This window comes from Diplotaxodon limnothrissa, linkage group LG3 (assembly GCF_057381915.1).
Source record: "Diplotaxodon limnothrissa isolate DT_005_m linkage group LG3, D_limnothrissa_male_GT1.1, whole genome shotgun sequence".
NCBI classification, from domain to species: domain Eukaryota; kingdom Metazoa; phylum Chordata; class Actinopteri; order Cichliformes; family Cichlidae; genus Diplotaxodon; species Diplotaxodon limnothrissa.
This window is the reverse complement of record NC_140598.1, coordinates 20597297-20621368: the sequence shown is the minus strand read 5'-3', so window position 1 is coordinate 20621368 and position 24072 is coordinate 20597297. Positions and strand designations below refer to the sequence as shown.

Here is a 24072-nt window from a genome sequence, read left to right as displayed (position 1 = left end):
GGTTTGTTAAAATGATCCCGTCCGATAACACACGAGAACAATAAATGTATCATTTTCTGTTGTAACCCACAAACTGAACGGTCACACTCATCTTTCATGTTGTCACTAAAACATCACTCCTTCCACGTCTAGTTGGTCGTGATGGAGGCGGAGTGCGTTGGGTCCGCTTTCCCTGCCCAGCCGATGTTCCTGACGCAGGGAAACAGATCCTGTTGGGGATCCCTACCTTGGCACAACACCTGCCATGGTCTTTGCACACTCACCACAGTAAATGCATCATGTTGTCAGCTTTACAGTATCATAGTCAGAGAAACTGGTCAGGCCGCTCTCTTCCAAATGTCTACACTTCACCCTTTTACTGTCAGTGGGCTCAGAGTCCATCTAATGTGGCTCATTATCTGATGCCGTCTGCAGACCAGTGTTAGACACTGAGAGGTTGATGGCTCCGTGTCAGAGCACCGGCCTTAACGAAAAAGTTATCAATCGTTCTTTTCATCTTTTCTCATTACCCACAGCTACATCCACTCCTATCACGCTGCTCACCTCTGCTGCGACGATTCAAACAGCCGGAAAGTAAATAATTTGGAGACGGTGCGTTTGTGTCACAGTGAACAGTGAAAACAGAGACTTTCTAAAACAATGATGCATGTTAGTCATGTGATGCAGGCATGTGACCAATTAAACAAAGATAGTGGAGAGCATTATACAGCAGCAGTTTTGACAGTCCTATTAAAGATGAATATCAGTCTGCACATGCTCCACAGAGCTTTTCTTCAAATTCTTTATTTCTCTCTCGCTTTTGCAACTTTGTACTTTTGTGTTACTCGCAGCAACAACTCCACCTCATTGTTAGTCCATTTTAAAACTCGGTGCTTTTCCTCCACCTCTGCTGCGACGTTTCAAACAGCCGGAAAGTGAATAAGCAGCAGACAGAAATGAGACCGGTCGAATCGTCTTGCGTTTCACGCATGCGCAGGACTGGAACGTAAGCATTTTCAGCCGTCTTAATGTGGACGCACAACTCTGTGAAAACGACTGAAAACACTAGTGTGGACGCGGAGCGCTGTTTTCAAATCTATCCGGGCGAGTGTGGACGTAGCCTAAGTGGCACCATGGAGAAATGAGGTGGCGCTCTAGAGCCCTGATGAAGTGAACAGAGTGAAAATTTGTGTAGAAGCAGGAAGTGTGATCAGCTGCACTCACCACTGTTGCTGAGAGGAACCTGATGGACTCCAGTGAATCTTCTTTTAGAGACAAACAGGACTCGACTGCAGCTCTGCTGCTGCTCTCTCACACTTTCACTTCTGCAAAATGACGTTGAGCTTCTTGTTTTTCAGCTGTTGCTCCGCCTCTTCCTGCCTCTCCCTTTACAGGAATCAGCCGGTCTGTACTCAGTGACTGTGTGCAGCGGGTGGGAGGAGTGAGGAGTGGTGTGTGGGTTCACACAGTAATGACGGCCTCAGGTGATCAGGAGAAACTCACCTGGATTTCCTTTTTCCACAGCAGGCTGAGAGCTTCAGGTGGACCCTGAAGGAGGTCTCAGACACAGGTGGTAAAAGTACACACAGTCTGTACTGAAGTAGAAGTACTACTGTTAAAAATACTCCAAGTACTATTTCAACTTCTTTACTCAAGTAAAAGTAAAAAGTAGTGGCTGTGAAATGAGAGTAAAAAGAGCTGATTGAAGAACATTTCTAACACTTGTTCCATTGGCAGATTTTTTCACTTATTTCAAGCTAAAATATTTATTAGAATTCAAATTTAGACAGAAACAAAGTGAATAATATTATTTTATTATCACGTTGATGCAGCACATGGTTCAGTTAGCTTTGTATAAACACGTTAAAACTCTCTATTTTTTCTCTGGTTTCAAGATTCACTGTCTTGAAAAAAGTTCATATCCGGTGGCGGACGCCCTCAGACATCAGTGCGTTGGTGGTTCTTTGTGTCTGGGGATGGGCATCCAGGTACACACCGGCTCATTCCTTGGTGGCTGCTTATCGGGGCCTGGAGCCTGGGGCTCGCTCGGGCCCCTTTGGAGGTGGGGTGCCCCCGGCCTCTCGGCCTGGGGCTCGGTCACTCAGGCACAGCTGGCTGCTGGCGGAGCTCACGGGCGCGTCACTGCAACTCCCCCTGGCTTCTGCTCCGCGGCTGCTGAGTGAGCCCTCATCTGGGACTCTCCTCAGCTCTTTCTGGGACAGTGGCGCGGCTGCCCCTCTGTTGGTCTTCCTTGGTCTCTTGTGTTCTGAGGGCCTCTGGATGTCTGGAGTTTTGATCTCCTCCATACCTGCTTCATGCCCTGGAGGACGGGGCTGTGGCCCCCCCACACCCTCTAGCAGATCATTACATGAAGGAACCTTTTAAAAACAAGCGCGTCCATGCTCACAGGTGTACACACGGGTGATCACACACACAAACTACACCCTTTTTGGCTCCTACCTCAAAGCACACTGTGTTCTGTTGATCTTACAATAATGTTTAATATTTAGTATTTACTGTTATAGTCACATAGATCATCGTGATGTTGTTTATGCGATTGCTCTAGTCTTCCTCTGCTTGTTTTCTTTTTTCTTTCTCAACAGGTGATCCAGGGAAAGGAAAAAGAGAAAAAAAAAGTGATGAAGCAGATTTTCATCGTCTTTTCTCTCTCTCTCTTTTCTCCTTTTTCTTTCTCTCTCCTTCTGTTAACTTTCTTCTGAACTTTTCTTCTTGTTTTTCTTTCCCGTCCCCGAGTCCAGTCCGGCCTGATTACAATAACTTATAAAAATAACTAATAAAGATCAAATAAACTATGACAATCAAGTGGACCAGTATTGCAAAAGGCCCACTTGGGAAAGTAAATCTGTTGGGCATTTGTCTTGGCCTTCAGACATAATTCTGATTGCTACAGTGCCAGACAGGACACACACACACACACACACACACACACACACACACACACACACACACACACACACACACACACACACAAAGAAAAAGATAGACCTGAAAAGCTCAATTGAAGGCCGGACAGCCCTGATGCCAAAGGATCCCAAGAAGCAAGTGGTCTCACCCGAATACCTCGGTACCTCATACTGAATCTTGTCCATGCCCGCTATGACTCCCCACACCCACTATCAGATCGTTACACGGAAAAACCTTTTGAATATAAGTGCACACAGGTGTGCGTCAAGATGAACCGAATCAACCTTTTGGGACTGCAGGGAGGGCACTGGCTGCCTCGAGAGCGAAATGCCGTGACCTGTTATTGGAGATACAACATCAGGAAATCTTTATATGGTATTAACCTGCTGTGCCCAGAAAATGGCGCAGCTCATGGTGTGTTCGAAAAGCTGGGAAATCTAATATTGGATGCACTTAAGCTGCAACTGGGAACCAGCAAAGTAACACATTCACATTTAATGAAGTTTGGTGTGAGTGAGCAAGTATTTCACTGAGGCAATTCAGTTCAGGGGGATGTGTAGGCTGGGATATCATCCACGTAGGCTTCTAGTTGAACAGCGTTGACCAGCCTCATCAGGAATGTTGCTCGTTCACGTCTGCTAAATTTTTAAATCCAAAACTTCAATTATATTGTACGAAATGGTCAGGTGTGACAAAAGCATGTATGCATGATTACAGTTTTTACTGCCACGAGGACTGGACCGGATTCTGGACCGGAGTTTTTCCCATTTTGTGGATAAGCTGTCGGTCCACCGTTTACCTCAGCTGTCAATGCTGGAGCTGAGAAATGTCCACTTTTATTTACTCTCAAACAGGGTGTAAAACTTTGTGCAAGTTAATAAAGCTCACTGCTGACCGAGGACAGCCATGCTGAGGTGAGCTGTCGACGATATGCTAAACTGTTGGTTAGTGTTGGTATTAGCCTCTGTTAGACTGTGCCAGCTGCAAACAGCAGCTAACAGAGGCTTTTCCACTTTCCTTGAAGTGGATCCTTCATCATTTGTTTTTATTCATGTGTTTTTGGCAGTTCTAGTAAATTGTAAACTCAGTCAAGAAAATCTGGATAAATGACAGATTTGTGTATGAAATGTTTTTAAGTATAGTTTTTAAAGTACTTCATCTGCAAACAGACTGTTTTTCAATGAGGCCTAATACTTTTCTTATGTTGAAAGCTGATAGAGGACAGGGTTTGATGAATGTCTGTGAGAGATTAGAGATTCAGAACAGAAACGCTAAGGCTGCTAGTGTTTGTCTTCATACCATTTTTCTTGTATCCACTGATATTAGCTAATAAATGTACGGTCTGTACATTTCTTCTGTGTGTGATGATGATTTATTTGTATAAAGAAAAAACTAGCTGTCACAACACAAATCAGTCAAATGTCTGATGTTCGACATATGTATATGTGTTACAGTGCTGCATTTCTGTCCTGACCTTTGACCCCATGCTCAGACTAAAGGTTCACACAGGCTGGTGTGTAAAAACAGCTAACAATGCATTTCTGTGTAAAGCATCATTTGTAGTAAACATTTAATGCCTGTTTCAGTTTTACACAACCTGATGGAAAAGAGAAGGAGAGCAAAGGTCAGTGAAGGGAATGACTGTAGTGCAAATACAGGTGATGTCAGTGAGGATGTGACCCTGCTGCCCTCTCCTAAACAGAGGAGACATTGTTACCCCAATACTGTCAGGCCAACATCAGCAATAAAACAGGGAAGATGTGGGGTTAATGCGCACTAATGTTAAAGAAGATTGTGTCACAGGGTTTTAGAGAAGCATTACATGTTAACTACAGTAGCTCCATAATGAATGAGTAACACGGGAAAAGCTGTCCTGTAAAATTCAAACAAATCAAACAGCTGGAGCTGTTTAGTAAAGCAGCCGCCGACTAATATCATGTAAAATGTGTAAGAATTCAAGAAAATTACCGTATTTCCTGGACTACAAAGAGCACCTGAATATTAGCCGCACAAGCTAAAATCAGGGGAAAATCCTGTTTTGTACATACATTACCGCACGTGACTAAAAGCCGCAGGTGTTTCAATGTTGACTTATCATATGTAAGAGAATATGCACAAAGTGAATTGTCAGGAAAGAGATGGCTGTTTGGAGACACACCCCTTTTATTAATATTTTGAAAAACAAGTTATGGGTACATATTTGCATAACTTTTTAGGTATACGTAAAAGTAGCAGTAATTACAAGTATGAAACATGTACTGTGCTTCATAAATGGGTAACAAATGTAGTACATAACAATAACCTACAGCACACCAGAAGAATAGCTTCGGACTACTGTTATGTATGAACCAAGAATTATTGTGTGCTATGCAAGCCATCGCCAGTAGGGGGCACCACGCCCAGTTATGTGTGTGTGTTACTTCTGTGTTATCCCAATAAAGAAGAAGTCAACTTGTAAACAAACTATTGTGTGTGCAGTCTGACTCGGCATAAGCTCTAATAGTGTATTGACACTACAGTGGAAATATAACAACTACCTTTTAGGCTCAGGTGCAGCGACACGGCTTTAACAAGAAGAAAAGTCAGTCATTCACCATCTTTCTCTTCTTCCTGCGCACTAAAACCACCAAAGTCCTCTTCTCCAGTGTCGGATACGAACAGGCTCAGGGTGGCTTCGTCATCCACTCTCAGCTTCTTTCCTTCGTTGTCACTTTCAAAACCAAAGAAATCCTCGTTGTCAGTGTCAGAGTCGAACACCCTCAGAAGGGCCGTGGCGGTGTCCTCCTCTCCATCATGCAGCAGTCCAGCCCTTCAAAATCCGTTGGTGATCATGGATGTTTTCACACTTTTCCACGCTGTCAGATTCCACCGGTGGAGTTGAGCATAACTTGCTTCTCGCAAGTTTATCGCCGCTCATCATCCACGCCTCCTGCTGAACGCGAGGAGGAGGAGGAAGGAGGAGGAAGGAGGAGGAGGATGGGAGATATGAGTGGTGATGGTGGTTGTTGTTGTTGCTCTTTGCCAAATCAAACATGCTGAGCTACCAGCTCCACCTGTTTATTATTTATTAATAATAAATTATAGAATGTGTTACTGTTTATCTGCAAGACCTTCATTAGGAACCTGGAATTTTAAATCATTATGCTATTATTATCATTTCAAAATGCCAGTCACTGGCTGTCACTACAGGTCTGTGCTGGACTTTCAGTAACAGCCACTTCCATGCAACAACTGCCTGAAACATAGTACACTAAAAACTCATTCTTTACAAATCCCTTTGCAGCCCTGGCAAAAGCCTGCTTTTAGTAAATGGTAGAAGGACTGGTTCTTATGTAGCACTTATATAGCGCTACTCTGACGCCACAGCCAGGGTTCAGTTTATCAGCAAGAGATTTTTATTTAAACAAAGGAATAAACTGAAGGCTTATTTTTGGCCAAGACAAACATCAAAGTTGAAGGCAGCTGGACATTTGGATGCAGAATGTACACTTTTTAAGCCATGGCAAGAAAAACAGATGAGCAGGGCCTTCATACTGAAAAACAGGACAAGCTCTAAATCTTAGCAGGGAGCTGACGGGACTGGCAGAGAGAAAATCCTCTTCTTCCCATCCTCCTTTAAATTTGATCTGGGAAACTCCATCAATAACTCAGCCCTGATGCACAAGAGAACGAGAATGAGTAGATGGTTAAAAGAGAATCCAGGAGATGGAAAGACAAGAAGAATAGAGGAGCAAAGAAATTATCACAAGGACCCACAGTGGACAAAGGGTCATAATCATATTTTGTGAAGCAATAACTTGTTGGATAACAGCTGAATGTGTACCTGCAGTGTCCTCGGACTGGAGAAAACAACATGTGAGTGTGTATCTGTAATTTTATTGGCTGATTGTCTGAAGTTCATATCCTGATAGGTGACTTGACTCAGACTTGATGACAGCGTCCTTTCTGCAGGAATGAGAAAGACGAGGATTTAAACACGAGACAAATAATAAAAGTTTCTAAACCGAAGATGTCTGCCAGCATGGAGCACAAACTGGGAGTCATCAGGACGCTACAACACAGAGCGAACACCATCCCCACAGACACAGCAGCCAGGAGGAACATCACATCAAGAAGGCCCTGAGTAAATGTGGTTATCCCAGCTAGTGATGTGTCGGTCGCGAAGGAAACTCTCAGAGCCGACTCTTTGACGTGAACGACACGAGCCGGCTCCTTATCGCGAGCCGTGGGTTTTTCTTTCTCTCACCCTCTCTCTCTCTCTCTTTTTTCGCTTCACTGAGCAGAGGGGGGAGGGGCGGTAGTTACACTCAGTAGCACAGGAACAGAGCGGGAGGGAGAGAGAAAGAGAGCCAGGGACAATACACACATGCTTTCATGCTTTCAATTGTGTAATTTAAGTGATCTGCTCTGTTTGGAAGTTCAGTTAAAGCTAGAAATGTGTTTTGGAGTTTGCACGTGCTTTGTGTCGTGGTCCTCGTGCCTCGCTGGCTCACTCTGTGTTTGGCAACATGTTTTGTTTGTTTTGTTTCCTTTGCGCTCTCTCTCCTCTGCTGGGGCGGTGCTCATTACGGGCCCCGCCCCTGGCCCACGCACCTGTGCTCACCGTCACACCTGCAGCCGATCCCAGCTGATTTGGAGCACTATTTATGACGGCGGACCTGAACCTGTATCTGTGAGTTTGAGACTATCCCTAACCTGGACGTCTCTCTCTGTGTGTATATAGATCTGCCCTGGACCCGAGAGAGTGTGTGTGTGTTTGGAACCCACTGAGAGCATGTATGGGATTAATCCCTGCTTCCCCCCGGACCCTGGAGCCCCGGACCGTTTTTAATTAAAGCAACAAAACAACCTGAAGAGCCGCTTGGGAGCCCGAAGAGCCGGTTCTCTAAAAAGAGCCGGAAATCCCATCACTAATTCCAGCTGGACTTTTGTCAAAACCTGTAGTGATACTGTTGTGACAGGAGTATCGGAGCAGTTGAGATGCATTTTTTCTAAACACTGGGTCTCTGTGGAATTTAAACCCCAAAACACGCTGCGCCAAAAATTGTTCCACCCCAAGGATCGGGTCTTATACTTTATCAATGAAAGTGTCTCTATATTTTTCATGTAAGATAAGTTCTCTGCTAAACAATGTGAATGGGGACAGTTTATAATTGAATTATAGTATATAATCACATAATTATTAAGGAAAATTTATTTTTCCATGTAAAATGTTTAATCTAATGAGCTCTGGGGGGTTTGACACACTTTATACCTTGTTTTTTGTTCCAAAACAGCAAAGCTGCAACCAGAATAAGATCTAGAAGACCCAGAGAACCCAGAGCAGCTACAGGTGAGATGATGGAGGAGGACGATGTAGAAGGAGGGGAATTGAGATTGGTAATTGTTGTTGGTGGTGGTTTGGTGGCACTTGGTGAAATGGTGGTGGTGTCATAGACATCTGCAGGAGAGATGATAAAACTGGGTCATTGAATTTATTATAAGCTCAGCAGGTTTGCTTTAAACAGGAAGTGATGTCAGTGATCTGACCTCTGACCCTCAGAAAGCTCTGAGGAGATGATCCAAACTCATCAGTAGAACACCAATACAGACCTTCATCAGACTGCTGCACGTTAATGGTGATGTTTTTCTCTGATTTAGGTCCAACAGGACGTCCATTAAAGTAGAAATAAGCTGCGACTGTGCCACCAATTTTCTTTTTACAGCGTAGCGTGACATCACTTCCTGTCCTCACAGGAAGTGCAGGGATCTCCAAAATCACTTCTTTATCTGAAGAAAAGACCCACAGAGTGATGTAGAGGTGGTATAACAGTGTGCTGTTAGTCTGATGAAATGAATGACTTCATTACCTGATACAGTGATGTTGACTTCTTCACTCTTCTCTCCAGCTTCACCTTCACACCAGTAAACTCCACTGATTGGCTCGCTTTGCTTATCAAGCAAACAGGATGAACCAGTTAACCTCCCGAAGCCCCGCCCCCCTGCTCCACATGACTCAGTCCCACTTCCTGTGTCCCTCTTCACCGTCCATCCATCAGAGCCCAGCTGACCGTCACATGTCAGAGACACTGAGGCTGCTGTGAAGAACTGCTGAAGGTTTGGACTGACGCTCAGAGAGACTGGAGGACAGACGGACAGTTTCTATCAGTGTTTACACTCAGTGTTTGTCCTGGACCATGGTGCACTTCATCTACTCACCTGCACAAACAGCCAGTGCAGACAGCAGCAGCACACACACACCTGCAACAGGTCAGAGGTCACTGAAGGTCAGAGGTCATTTAAAGAAAGACTGAGGCTGCACAGTTTTTTTTTTGTTGTTGTTTTTTTTCTCTCAGGAAACTTTTTAATCTCCTGAAGTATCTGCCACAACCTAAGGAGCTTGGAAAGAAAAGCGTCTGGACTTCTTTAAGTTGCTTGAAGACGTTTCACCTCTCATCTGAGAAGCTTCTTCAGTTCTAGGATCAAACGGTGAAGAGACCCACATTTAAGCTCTGTGGGAGTTTCCCCCTGAGAGGGACAATGGACCCCCTGATGATCCTCTACCTAATCACATGAGCCAAGGTGTGGTAATGGGTGTGGGTCACAATCAGCCAGGGTTTTACTGCTACTACTTTGTACTTTCTTACTTTGAGTACATTTCCTAGTCTGTACTTTTTTTTTTACTTTAACTTGAGTTAATAAGTTGAATCAGTACTTCATCTTTTACTGGAGTATTTTTGAACAGTAGTATTTGTACTTCTACTTAATTATGGAAGGTCTGTATTTTTGCCAGATCTGTGAGCCACGCAGATTAAACTACACAAACACCACCGTGCACTGTAACAGGAACAGGAAGTTCTAAAATACCACCGAGACAGCAACGCAGGTTAGCCTGTCTTTTCCTGTTTTCTATACATTTTTTGATCAGATGGCAATCAACGGTAAACATCACAGTGCACAGCATTGTAAACAATGGAGAGGGAACTGTGCATGGATGAGCTTTCATTCATGTGCAGAGAAGAAAGTGTGGGACTAACAAGCCACCCTTCAAAAGCACAGTTTTTATTTTCAGATTTGCGGCCTGTTTCACTCCCACACTGCTGCTGTTTAAAGGTCATCATGTCAACGGGAATGGGAACTTTAACAGTCAAAACCGTCTGTGGTTGTTTGAATACACTCAGTCCTCTTAATGGAAAATTGGCTGTGAATAGAGGAAGTGAAGACTAGATAAAAGAGGGGACGCAGTCAGAGGACCCTGTGCTTCATGCAGTCAGAGGCTGTGGTTTCCTGACTGAAGAGATGTTTGATGAAAAGAGGTCAAGTCTCTTTTGTTCTTTTGGTCTTCATGTTACTGACACTTAGCTGGGCAGAAAGTTTAATCGCTGACTTAGTCCAGACTATATGGTGACTTTCCTGCAGGATTCCAGGTTAAACTGCTGAGAGTCTGAACCTCTGAGAGGTTTGCAGTGATGATGAGATCGATTTAAACCGAAAAACTTTCATCATGCATGTTTGAAACCATTTTCTATCACTCTTCATACATTTCAGTTAAAACTGTGAGCTCCATTATTCAACATTAACATCACTTCTTGGTTCCTGCCCAACTTCACAGCCACCAAGTTCGCAGATGACACCACCGTTATTGGGCTCATCTCGGACGGGGATGAGTCTGCCTACAGGAGGGAGGTTGAACGTCTGGTGTCCTGGTGCAGCCACAACAACCTGGTGCTGAATGCCCAGAAGACAGTGGAGATTATTGTGGACTTCAGGAAGCACACAGCCCCACTCCCCCCCATCATCCTGACTGACACCCCCATCACCTCTGTGGACTCATTCCGCTTCCTGGGTACCACCATCACCCAGGACCTGAAGTGGGAGCCCACCATCACCTCCGTCATCAAGAAAGCCCAGCAGAGGATGTACTTCCTGAGGCAGCTGAAGAAATTCAACCTGCCAACACCGACGATGATGCAATTCTACACTGCAATCATCGAGTCCATCCTCACCTCCTCCATCACCGTGTGGTACGCTGGAGCCACTATCAGGGACAAACAGAGACTGCAGCGTGTTGTGCGCTCTGCTGAGAAGGTGATTGGCTGCAGACTCCCATCTCTGCAGGACCTGTACACCTCCAGGACACTGCGGCGTGCAGCCCGGATCTCAGCTGACCCTTCTCACCCTGGACACAGTCTGTTTGACCTGCTCCCCTCAGGCAGGAGGCTCCGGTCCATTCGCACCAGAACCTCTCGCCATAAGAACAGTTTCTTCCCCTCTGCTGTTGGACACATGAACAATAACCACATGACTGTCCCCGCCACTAACACATGACCCTACGCTGTGTCACTGCATCATTTCATGTTTGGCACTGATCACCACCTGCACTCATGTATATATCTTTCTACATAGCACTTTAATTCTTATTGTTTGCACTGAAGCACCGCAGCAATTTCCTAATGTTGTAAACCTCAACATCTGGCAATAAACCCCATTCTGATTCTGATTCTGATTACCAATCAAATGAAACCAGAAAGACATAAGAAGGAGAATGAACTGTTCCTCTCGCCTTGACGAAACTTTTCAGAATTTTTACATGAACTTTAAAGTCAGTAGCTGCAAGCTTGTAACTGCTGAAAGGTTGTTTTCCTGCCATATTGTTTGTTGGAGCTGTGATAAATAAATCGATGATTTTAGTGTTTGACTCACCGAGGAGCAGAGAGACCGGTGCAGTCTTCATGTTGTCTGGATGACGACTGAACGTCAGTCTGAGCAGCAGAGAGACGCCTTCAGCTTCAGCACTTCCCCGTTAACAGTCTTCAGTACGTCACGCTGCTGCTCCATCACAAAGAGGCAGAGCAGCTTCTCCAGCAAACGTCAGTGAATGAGATGTTCCGTTGGGTAATTCAGCTCCGAATCTATAATCCTTTTAAAAAACAAATTCCCTTTTCCTACAAAATGTTAATTGAACTCACATGTAGTTATAAGGAAAAACAGACTGTATGTGTCCAAGTCCAAACTATAAATGTATATCATCACTTTAGCTCCATCTTTGTAGAAGTAGTCGGTTTAAATCTGGTTTTACTATCTTAGAAAACATTATGAGTTGCAGCACTTTATAATAACTAAGAAGCTGTAAAATTAAAGGTGTTGAGGTGGCAGGCAGGATGTAGGACCCAAACGCAGGACCCAGAGACAGAATGATTAACTAAAGTGGCAGCTTTATTGCTGGAGAACATTCGAATAGAAATAGAAGAAAACAAAACTAGAAACTCATAACTTAAGCCCAAACTAGAAACCCGGGAAACTAGAAAATCAAACCAGGAAAGAGTGAACCAGAACATTACCAGAAGCACATAGAAAACAAAACACAGTACAGTGAGGGTACAACACAACAACTAACAGAGAAACACAGGGCTTAAATACACAAGCAGGACTACGAGAAGATGGGGAATAGGTGGTAACACATCTGGGACAAATCAGGCCTAATGACAGAAGGGAAGCAAAACCAAGCACACTGCACACAGGACAGGGACTATCAAAATAAAACAGGAAACACATGAGGCACAGACTTGATACTGAACAGATGGAACACAGAGCACAGGGACAGGATTGACAAACTGCAACATGAGACACGACTGAACAAGAAAATCAGCATGAAGACAGAACTAAACCTTGAGTAAACATGAGGGCTGCAGGAAGAAAACCCAAGTAGATTAGATTAGATTAGATGAAACTTTATTAATCCCTCGGGTGGGTTCCTCCAGGAAATTCAGTTTCCAGTAGCAAAGCACCGAAAGAAGTTGCATGTTACAGATACATTAAGGGGAATAAGAGTAAGGATATAAGCATAAATACACTATATATACACATATAGATACAGAATATACAATATGGATAAATAGGATTGCTCATTTGAGTGAGTATATTTCACCGTTGCTTTCGTATACATGAAGCGGACATACCTGAGTGGCTGTGATCTAATCCTGTTTACATAAAGTAAGCCTGCTCCCGAGCAGGTTTACGCTTACGGATCTGTTGCTATGACAGCAAGTCCCGGATGAGCTTCGGAGAACCGAACGATCCAAGATCACACGAAATCGTCAACAATCAAATCCAGCTAACTTACTTAGCGAGGTACGAAGAACGGGCCCCTGGTCTGACTGTTAGCTGAATGTGTGTGTGCAGGTGTGCGTCTCACTCTTTGTGACCAAGCTGGGAGGAGTCTGCAGGTGTACCTGGACTTAAGCCACACCCCCTACCCACCTGGCCTGTTGCCGGGTAACACTCTGCTGTTGTCTGGTTTCCAGAGGAGGCTGTCCAGGTGAGACACACATAGACAGGCTTATAAATGTTTGGACTCTTTATTTGGACTCATTTCCAACAATGTCAGCCCCAATAAAGTTATGGATTATCTTGCATTAATAGGCTGCTGGTTTTCTTTACTGGTTTCAGGTGTTACCAGCAAAATAGTTGTTTAATCATCTGGAAATGTACCCAGATTTATTTATTTAGACAGAGATCTTGACCCCCCAATGTTCAATACAAAGTCACGCCGATGGTTACGTACCTGTGCGGTTTACCTGTGTGTGTGTTTCAGGACAGGAAGTGTGTACTGCACGTACTTACCTGTCAGCTCCATAACTGTGGTCTCCCTGGGAGACACCAGGTAAGTTTACAGGTAAAGTCTGGTTCACGTGTTTGTCGTGCTGTTGTTTATTTGTTTGTTTGGTTTCTATACGCTCGGCCCAGCCTCCTCCTCCTGCTCCCATCATGCACCTGGGTGAGTGGGCTCTGAGCAGTGAGTCACGTGCTCATCGTCGTCTTTAAACTTTATTTTATCTTTAAAAATTTAAGATCGGGTCATGTTTTTATTCCTGAGGCTTTAACTGTGAAAGGGCACATCCTGTTTACATCCTGGTAACAGCTCCGTCTACTCACGCTTTACTGCTGAACTGGTTTGGGGGCGTGGCGTCAAACTGAGGGTTTTCTTCATATTTACAGTCGGTGTGAAAACGTCAGAAGGTTTGAGTGAAAAGAGAGAAAAAGATGTTTGTGAGGATTCACGTTGTGGATATCTGAGGTTATCAGAGTGTCAGGAAGGGAAACCTGAAGAAAGTCAAAGAGCCGCCCAGCACAGAACAAGCCTGTCAGAGCAAAGACTTCAAAGACTCTACAGGCTGCACAGGGACGCACTGTGAGCTCACAGAGCTCCACGTCTGCAGACACCTTCAGCCACACTGCTGAGGACGAAGACCTGCAGACTGAAACGTCCTGTGGTCAGAGGAGGTGAAACGAGAAGAAGATGCAGCTACAACCCAAAGAACAGCGTCCACACAGTGAAGCACGGTGGGGACGCTGTGGGGGGGCCACCACAGAGAGAAACAGGCGTCCTGCAGGACGTTTCCACAGGGCCGAGCCGTGACTCTGCAGAGACATAACCTCTGTGTCTGTCTCAGGTGTGTGACGGGGACGCTGACGACTTCCTCCTCCACTTCCTGTTGTGTCTGTGCAGCAGTGATGTCATGATTCGGCCGCTCAGCCTCACCTGCAGGAAACACACCAACCAGAGACCAGAAGATAACCCCACCCTCACCACCCTGACCAACCCTGACTGCAACCTTCAGAGTCGTGTGTGTGTGTGTGTGTTTCAGAGGTGAGGAGGTTCACTCGAGGAGACAGAGTTCCTGACCAGACTGGCTCCTCCCCTTCAGCTCACCTGTCTGCACCTCCACCCTGACTGAGCTCCACCTGCTTCGTTCTGACTTCATCTGTTCTACGTGTTCGTACAAATAAAACTTTATTGTTCCTCCTCCTGTCACATGGTATCTCACCTTCACTGACCCTAACGCTGGTGATCAGGGTCAGAGGTCACACGAAGCTCTCTGGGTTTAACCTCACACGAAAGGGGCGTCGCTGTCATCATCACAAAGGGGCCAGGTCATGTGACCCTTCTACAGGAAGTGATCCCTGTGAGTGGCGCCCACATCAGAGACGTTCTCAGATGGTGATTCATCAAACCTGCACCAGTAAAATCTGACAGTAGAAGGATGATGAGTGAAACTGGTTAATCTGGTGTTTGTGGCACAGAAGGTTTGACCTCCACTGTGTGACTCGGGTCAGACTCCAGCTGGGCCTGCCGCTCTCAGCCTCACTCTGAGGAAGCCCACAGTCTGTCACAGTGGAAACTACACCGGGGGACCCCATCCTTGGGGTGGACCCATTTTTGTTTTAGCGTGTTTTGGGGTTTAAAAGCCACAGAGACGCGGTGCTTAGGAAAAATGCATTTCAGCTGTGCTGATGCTCCTGACACGTATAAGACTGGGGAAACCTGCATTCAGCTGGACCTGAAAAACACTATGTCCAGATAAACACAATCAACTTTTGGAGAAAAATAAAAGATTCTTCATCAGACTAACAACTAAAAACATGACACTTACCTTAACAGTATGGGCTACATCAAATATATTCAAGACCGACAACAACACTTCTCACTGCTGCTAATTTTAACAAAACTAAACAAAAAGTAGAAAAAGGCAATTCACCAAGTCTTGAAAAGTAAAACTGAAAAATAGAAACACAGAATAAAATAAAACATCCATCCATCCTTAATTAAATGGCCTAATTCTCCAATAAATTAGCAATAATAAAGTAAGAAAAAATAAGACATTCAATTTATGGACGCTCAAATTAACAGAGCGACATTAAACGCACCTCATTGCCTGCCGTAGCGTTCTTCGCAGCTGCACTTCACCTCAAAGGTCGGTTAATACATCGGATTGAACTTAACCAAAGTCCAATTAAAGGAAAATAACGGGAGGGTTAGGAGTCACAGGAAAGACGGGCTCCTCAGCAGCGCAGCATCCGATTTTCAAAACCTGCTCACCTGAAATCTCAGCCAGCAGGCCACAGCCAGGCTCCACCATCAACCAGCAGGCCACAGCCAGGCTCCACCATCAGCCAGCAAGCCCAGCCACGCTCCTCCATCAGCCAGCAGGCCCAGCCACACTCCTCCATCAGCCAGCAGGCCACAGCCAGGCTCCACCATCAACCAGCAGGCCACAGCCAGGCTCCTCCATCAGCCAGCAGGCCACAGCCAGGCTCCTCCATCAGCCAGCAGGCCCAGCCACGCTCCTCCATCAGCCAGCAGGCCACAGCCAGGCTCCACCATCAACCAGCAGGCCCAGCCACGCTCCTCCATCAGCCAGCAGGCCACAGCCAGGCTCCACCATCAGCCAGCAGGCCACAGCCAGGCTCCACCATCAGCCAGCAGGCCTAGCCAGGCGGCATCATCAGCCAGCAGGCCACAGCCAGGCTCCACCATCAGCCAGCAGGCCTAGCCAGGCGCCATCATCAGAAATTCCGCTTCCGGGTCCCTCGTGGTGGCCGCCTCGTGCTCTCGCTTCAGTATGCCACCCAAGAAAGGCCCAACACCAGAGGAGGTTGAAGACATTAAAACCTCCCTCGGAGCGCTGTGCGGAGACGTGGCCGCAGTCAGGGCGCAGCAGGAGCTGCTTCTGGGGCTTCTGGAGGAGGTAAAACAGCTACGCCTCCAAAATGCCGAGAAGGACAGACGGATCATGGATCTCGAGCGGCGGGTGGATGACCTGGAGCAGTACACCCGTACGAACGACGTGGTAATCAGCGGTATTAAAATCAAGCCGCGCTCGTACGCGCGCGCGGTGGCCGGGAACGTCGGGGAGCCCAGCGACGAGGAGACCCGCTCGGTGGAGCAACAGGTGGCGTCCTTCCTCCAAAGCAAGGGGATAGAGATGGACCTGGAGCACATAGAAGCATGTCACTCACTGCCCAGGAGGAGTGACAGACTGCCGGCCGTCGTTATGAGATTTGTCAATCGGAAGAACAAGGTCGCACTGCTGAAACAAGGACGCAAACTGAAAGGCACGGACGTTTTCATTAATGAGCATCTGACACGAAAAAACGCAGACATCGTGAGGAAGGCAAGGCAACTGAAGAAGAACGGTAAAATACAACATACATGGGTAACAAACTGTAAGATTTTCATTAAGCTAAACGGGACACCAGAAGAGGCAAAAGTACTGATAGTGAGGAACATGGAGGATCTGGACAAGTATAACTGACACCAATGTATCAATTACACCAGGAAATGACATGGACACGTTGAAATTAGTTCTTCAACAGAAAGTAATTGATCTAGATTGTGAATATAAGGAGCATAATATAATAGATCCAGAAATAGATTCTGAAAGTAACTTTCTCTCTTCTTTTGTTAAAAATTGTAATTATTTCACTCAGGAACAATATGAAAAAGAAATTAACCTAGACGGGAAGCTCTCATTAATTCACTTTAACAGCAGAAGTATGTACTCTAATTTTGATTTCATTAAGGACTATTTGCAACAATTTTCTCGCCCCTTTAGTGTTATAGCCATCACTGAAACTTGGTTCAATGTCGATAAAGGAATAGATTTTTGTTTGAATGGATATGATTTAAAATACATGAATAGATTAAATAAGGCGGGCGGCGGGGTTGCTATATATGTTCATAACTCTATAAAATATAATGTTGTAACAACTATGTCTATGGCTATTGATGGAATTTTGGAATGTTTGACTATTGAGATTATGAATGAAAAAAAGAGAAATGTTATAATAAGTTGTATATATCGGACACCCAGTTCAAGTATTGACGCTTTTAATGAATGGATAGAAAAAACGTTTGCTTCGGTGAACCAAAAATTACTATTTATCTGTGGTGATTTTAACATTGATTTGCTAAATCCAACAAGGTTAAAAGCCATTGATGACTTTACTGACACAATGTACAGCTTATCACTATATCCAACAATAACAAAGCCAAGCAGAATAACTTCACATAGCGCCACTATTATTGACAACATTTTTACTAATGTCATGGATTTCCAAATTAATAGTGGTCTGCTTGTCTGTGATATAACTGACCACTTACCAGTTTTTACTTTGTGTGACTGTGATTTAAAAAAAATAGATACCAAGATCATGATAGCAAAGCGAACAATAAATGAAGAAGCAATTCATGCCTTCAATTTCGATTTAGCACAACAAGATTGGAGTTCGGTGTATGAAGAGTCAGATGTGGACAAGGCTTATGATAATTTCCTAGATATTTTTACTATGTGGTACAATAAACATTGTCCTGTAAACGAACACATGACAAAGAAAAAAAAGATAAAAAGTCCTTGGCTCACAAAAGGAATTATTAATGCTTGCAAAAAGAAAAACAATCTGTATAAACAGTTTATCAAAGTAAAAACAAAAGAAGTGGAACAAAGATATAAAGCATATAGAAATAAATTGACTGATATTATAAGAACGAGCAAACAACTTTATTATAGAAGAAGATTATATGAAAATAAAAACAATATAAAAGGAACTTGGGATGTGTTAAACAACTTAATTAAACAAGGATCTTCTGGAACATCATATCCTGAATATTTTACTGATGCAAATGGTGAAAAACACAACATAAGTAATATTGTCGATGGGTTCAATAAATTCTTCATAAATGTTGGCCCTGAACTAGCAGCGGACATCCCGTGTCATAAAAATGAAAATATCAGTAATATAAAATCAAATCCCTTTTCACTGTTCCTCTCAGCTACAAATGAGCAAGAAGTAATAAATATCACATTAAAATGTAAAAGTAAGTCTTCAATGGATTATCATGACATAAATATGTCTGTAGTTAAACAGGTTATTCTGAATATTGCTAGTCCCTTAACATATGTCTGTAATTTATCATTTCAGTCCGGTTGTTTTCCAAAAAAAATGAAAATTGCGAAAGTAATACCACTATATAAAAGTAATGACAAACACAGTTTTACCAATTATAGGCCTATTTCTCTACTGCCTCAATTCTCAAAAATTCTAGAAAAACTTTTTAATTCAAGATTAGAAAAATTCCTTGAAAAACATCAAATAATAAATGTTGGTCAGTATGGTTTCAGAACGCAAAGAACCACTTCAATGGCGATAATTGAGGCAGTAGAAAAAATTACTGATACACTGGATAAAAATAAATATGCAGTTGGTATTTTTGTTGATCTCAAAAAGGCCTTCAACACAATCAATCACTCAATGTTATTGGATAAATTGGAAAGATATGGTATTCGAGGGAAAGCTGGTAACTGGTTAAAAAGTTACCTAACAGGTCGGGAACAATATGTTAGCATAGGGCATTACCATTCAGAGAAACTTGGTATTACATGTGGTGTTCCCCAAGGGTCAGTGTTGGGACCAAAACTTTTCAATGTATACATAAATGATATTTTTGATGTTTCTCAAGTACTTAAACTCATACTGTTCGCAGATGACACCAACATATTTTTCAGTAGCGATGATTATACTGATCTTGTAATGACTGTAAACAGGGAGCTAAAATTAATAAAAAAATGGATGGACATAAATAAATTATCATCCATCCATCCATCTTCATCCGCTTATCCGAGGTCGGGTCGCGGGGGTAGCAGCCTAAGCAAAGAGGTCCAGACCTCCCTCTCCCCAGCCACCTCCTCCAGCTTGTCCGGGGGAATACCAAGGCGTTCCCAGGCCAGCCGAGAGATATAATCTCTCCAGCGTGTCCTGGGTCTGCCCCGGGGCCTCCTCCCGGTGGGACATGCCTGGAACACCTCGCCCAGGAGGCGCCCAGGGGGCATCCTTGCCAGATGCCCGAACCACCTCAGCTGGCTCCTTTCGATGTGGAGCAGCAGCTGCTCTACTCTAAGCCCCTCCCGGATGGCCGAACTTCTCACCCTATCTCTAAGGGAGAGGCCAGCCACCCTTCGGAGGAAGCTCATTTCCGCCGCTTGTATCCGCGATCTCGTTCTTTTGGTCACTACCCACAGCTCGTGGCCATAGGTGAGGGTAGGGACGTAGATCGACCGGTAAATTGAGAGCTTCGCTTTTACACTCAGCTCCCTCTTCACCACGACTGACCGGTGCAGCGTCCGCATTACTGCAGCCGCAGCCCCAATCCGTCTGTCGATCTCCAGCTCCCTTCTCCCATCACTCGCGAACAAGACCCCGAGATACTTGAACTCCTCCACTTGGGGCAGGAACTCATCCCCGACCCGGAGTGGGCACTCCACCCTTTTCCGGCTGAGAACCATGGCCTCAGATTTGGAGGTGCTGATCCTCATTCCCGCTGCGTTACACTCGGCTGCGAACCGCTCCAGTGCGAGCTGGAGGCCCTCACCCGATGAAATATTAAATTATCATTAAATATAAATAAAACTAAAGCAATGTTTTTTGGTAATTTAAAATATAATATAGGATTACCAATTATCATTGAAGGCGTACCAATTGATAATGTGAGTGAAAACAAATTTTTGGGAGTCGTAATTGATAACAAAATTTCATGGAAACCCCACGTCAGACACATAAAAACCAAAATTTCCAGAAGCCTCGCAGTTTTGAACAAAGTGAAACAATTCCTTGATAAAGATGCACTTCGTACTCTGTACTGTACCCTGGTTCTTCCATATCTTACATATTGTGTGGAAGTGTGGGGAAATACATATAAAAATACAACTAATCCATTAGTCACAGTACAGAAACGAGCACTGCGTATTATTCACAAGGCTGGTTATCTAGATCATACTCATAAACTCTTTCTTCAGGCAAAGTTACTTAAATTCCAGGATCTGGTTAATTACAATACATCCATAATTTTGTATAAAGCTTTTACTAAACTTTTACCGGCAAATTTACAAACTAGATTTGAAATTCGAGAAAAGGTTTATAATGTGAGAGGCTTTGGAGAATTCAAATTACCCAGAACTCGAACAACCCGTAAAGGTTTTTGTGTGTCTGTATGTGATGTGAAAATCTGGAACAGTCTGAGTTTACAATTGAAACAATGCAAAAAAATTCCAAAATATGTATGTACATATATGTACTTGTGTGTGTAGATATATATGTATGTATATGTATGTGTGTTTGTTACTTGTAGTTATTACTGCCTGTTACCTGTGGTAATGTAATTTATAATTTATATATTCTGTATTCAGTTATGAAGGCTCTAATTGTTGTTTGCGAGCTGCCGTTTAGAAGCTTGTATGTGCCCGGGGCTGTTGATGGGTCTGTATGCAATGATGGGCGTAGCTGCGGGAAGTTTATTGTTTTTTTTGTTGATGAGTGAGTATAGGGGTGGGATTTAATAAGTTTTCTTTGTCCCACTCCTTTTTCAGGCAATTTTTGTTTTTTGTTTTGTGTATTTTATGTTCAATATACGTATTTGTTGTGCCTGAAAATGAAAAAATAAATGAAATGAATGAATGAAATGAAAGGTAAGGTGAGAAAATATAATAGATATATATAATCAATCAATAATGTGAAAATATCAGATGAAAGGGTTTTTTTGGTTATAAGGAATAAAGAGGTCAAAGGTCAAAACAAGAGTACTGTTAAGTTAAAATTAAAGGGTCAAAGGTCAGATTAAACAGGTTACACAGAAAGGATCGGCAAAACTTAAACAAGGATAAAGAAATAATACATTAAACAAGGAAATAAATTAAAAGTCTGAGTTAATGAGAAATTAAACGTTTAAATCAGGTTAAGAGTTAAATTTGAAGCTTTTCTTAGTTAAACTAAATAAAATAATCAGAATAAACGATTGGAGGAAAAAAGCAAAGATGTTGTGATCAAATAGTTTGTACGGCAGAAAGAAAAACATGTTTCAGTAGATTGTATGTTGGAAACCACAGTAGACACAGTAGACTCAAATCATTGTTACTGAGGAATTCTGCCTTAAACAGTAAAGTGTTCTTTAACAGTGTGTGTGTGTCTGCAGCTGTTGTGTTGTTGCTGCATCGTTGCCTCAGGGGGAAAGTTGTGTGTGTGTTATGCAGACTAGCAGAGACTGCAGCTGTCAGCAGCCACACACACTTTCTATTCTTCAAATCAAATCACAGTGAAACATGTTCACTGACAGCTCAGCTTCAGCATCGTCTTCATGCTGTGACTGCAGCCGTTCAACTCTGTTTGTCTTTAACCCAAATCATCACAACATGCAAATATAATCATCAAAATGATGTGACTGGAAGGATGCAGCAGTCTGTGCTCCACCTTTCTCCTCCACACCTGCAGGTGGAGAACATGGATGCATGAATCTCTACAGAGTTCTTTGAATATTATCCGTCTCATCAGTTTTCAGTGAACAAAACTCCTCACAGAGCCAAAATAAGCAGTTTGTATCCAACATAACTCAGCTGGACTCTGATGCTCCGTATAACAGCCACACATGAGTCTGGATTCACTCAAAGCATTGAACAAACTTTATTGGAAATGAAGCTTTTGGACATTTGTTCTCTGATATTTGCTCTTCAGCTCGAGTCTCCATCAGTGGGAACATTTCCTGATTCAACTTTTCTTCTGTTCAAATCAAACTCCATGAGAATCAAAGTGTGAATCAGAGTCCTGATGATCAGATTCTATAGAAACATGGAGACTGTAGAGGATTTACACTCAACATGTTCATTTGTTCCCTTCAAGAAAAATCAATCATTCATCCAATAAAATCAGTCGTTGATCAGTTTGATTGACAGGACAGATGATCAGAGGTGCAGAGTTTTTACCTCCATCATTGTTACAGGGACTGAAGTATGGGTGGAGTTTGTGAGTGAAGGAGCAGCCAGTAAAGGAGTAGATCAGAGCTGCAGCACCTACATCATAAAAGGAGACCAGACCCTCCTCATAATCCACAAACACCCCCACCTTCTCAGGACCAGGATGGAGACAGAGACGGACTGGAGGGGAAGCATTAGATTCGTACTCATTTCCATTTCTCAGCACTACAGTCCAGAAACCATCCTGAGGTCTCAGTGTGATTTTTCCCTTCCTGTTGATCGACTCTGTGGCCACTCCTAAATCCCATTTAGTCTTTCCTTTAACCTGAACCTCAAAGTAAAATCTCCCTGAAGAGAAACTCTGCTCTCCTGAAACACAAACACAGTCAGAAAATCTCTCTGGGTTGTCTGGAAGTTTCTTCCACACATCACTATGATAAACTTGTTTTCCATCATCAGACAGGATGAGTTTAGGATGAGCTGTATCAGGATCCAGAGTCACATCCACCTCATGCTGCTGCACCCTCTGCAGCTCTGCAGCCTCAAACAGCTTCTTCTTCATGGGTTTCCAGACTGTCTCCTCCAGCTGAGCCACAGCTCTCCACACAGTCCCCTCATATGATGGTGGATGAACTCTGACCTCTGTCCAGTCCTTGCTGGGTGGAGCAGCTTTCAGGGAGGAGAAGCTTTGGAGGAGGTGGAGGTGGTCTTCAGAGCGTGAGAGCTGCTCCACCTCAGAGCTTCTCTCCATCAGCTCAGAGATTTCCTGTTCCAGATCTTTGATGAGACCTTCAGCCTGTTTCTCTGTAGCTTCCTGTTTGTCTTCGATCTCCTTCATGAGCTCCTTCAGGCGTCTCTCAACAGACTCCATCAGAGCTGTGAGGACCTGAACACCTTCTGCTTTCTGTCTGTCTGCAGCATCTTTACTCATCTTCACCGACTCTGTGATCTCCTGAATCTTCAGTCGTCTCTTCTGGATCATCTGCTGAATCTCAGCCTCTGTCTTCTCCAGCTCTGCCTTCTTTCCTTCATATTCTTCTCTCAGAGGAACAAACTCGTGGTTCTTGTGGTCTAAAACAGAGCAGAGCGTGCAGACACATGTCTGGTCGGTCTTACAGAACAGCTGCAGAAGGTTATCGTGCTTCGTGCACATCCTGCCTTCCAGGTTCTCCACAGCATCAACCAGCTGATGTCTTTTCAGGCCTTTCAGTGTCAGATGAGGCTCCAGGTGAGTCTGACAGTAGGAGGTCTGACACACCAGGCAGGACTTCAGGGCCTTCAGTCTGGTTCCAGTGCAGACGTCACAGGGAACTTCTCCTGGTTTGGCAGCTTGTTGCTCTGAGCTGCTGCTGCTGGCTTTCTGCTGAGCTTCACGTCTGAACTGAGCAACCATCGCAGAGAACAAAGTGTTGATCTTCAGCTGAGGTCGAGTGTAGAAAGTCTCTTTACACATGGGACACTGACAGCTCTGACTCATGTCCCAGTGCTGACTGATGCAGGTTTTGCAGAAGTTGTGTCCACATGGTGTAGAGACTGGATCAGTGAACACATCCAGACAGATGGAGCACAGAAACTGATCTTCAGATCGCAGATTGCTGGCAGCAGACAT

The 24072-nt window shown here is 44.0% G+C and overlaps 2 protein-coding genes across 2 annotated transcripts; both read right to left on the bottom strand.

Moving 5' to 3' along the window:
• Window positions 1-6543: 6543 nt before the first annotated feature.
• LOC146634868 (uncharacterized) lies at window positions 6544-11632 on the bottom strand. Its single transcript, XM_085349984.1, has 6 exons — window positions 11587-11632; window positions 9103-9144; window positions 8754-9023; window positions 8434-8673; window positions 8159-8344; window positions 6544-6557 (listed from the first exon to the last, which is right to left on the bottom strand). Exons 1-6 carry the CDS (start codon window positions 11615-11617, stop codon window positions 6544-6546), a joined length of 783 nt encoding a protein of 260 aa, XP_085206110.1. The 5' UTR covers window positions 11618-11632.
• A 10719-nt stretch (window positions 11633-22351) lies between these two features.
• LOC146634867 (E3 ubiquitin-protein ligase TRIM21-like) lies at window positions 22352-24072 on the bottom strand. The gene has a single exon (XM_085342378.1). It carries the CDS (start codon window positions 24070-24072, stop codon window positions 22399-22401), a length of 1674 nt encoding a protein of 557 aa, XP_085198504.1. The 3' UTR covers window positions 22352-22398.

Bases quoted from the DNA above. Each gene is read 5' to 3' on its own strand.
- LOC146634868 (XM_085349984.1), bottom strand. From the start codon at position 11,617: ATGAAGACTGCACCGGTCTCTCTGCTCCTCG. The intron at 9,024-9,102 runs GTGAGTAGATGA...TCTGTCCTCCAG, and splicing joins TGCACTGGCTGTTTGTGCAG to TCTCTCTGAGCGTCAGTCCA. The intron at 8,674-8,753 runs GTAATGAAGTCA...TCTTTTCTTCAG, and splicing joins AGTCAACATCACTGTATCAG to ATAAAGAAGTGATTTTGGAG.
- LOC146634867 (XM_085342378.1), bottom strand. From the start codon at position 24,072: ATGTCTGCTGCCAGCAATCTGCGATCTGAAGATCAGTTTCTGTGCTCC.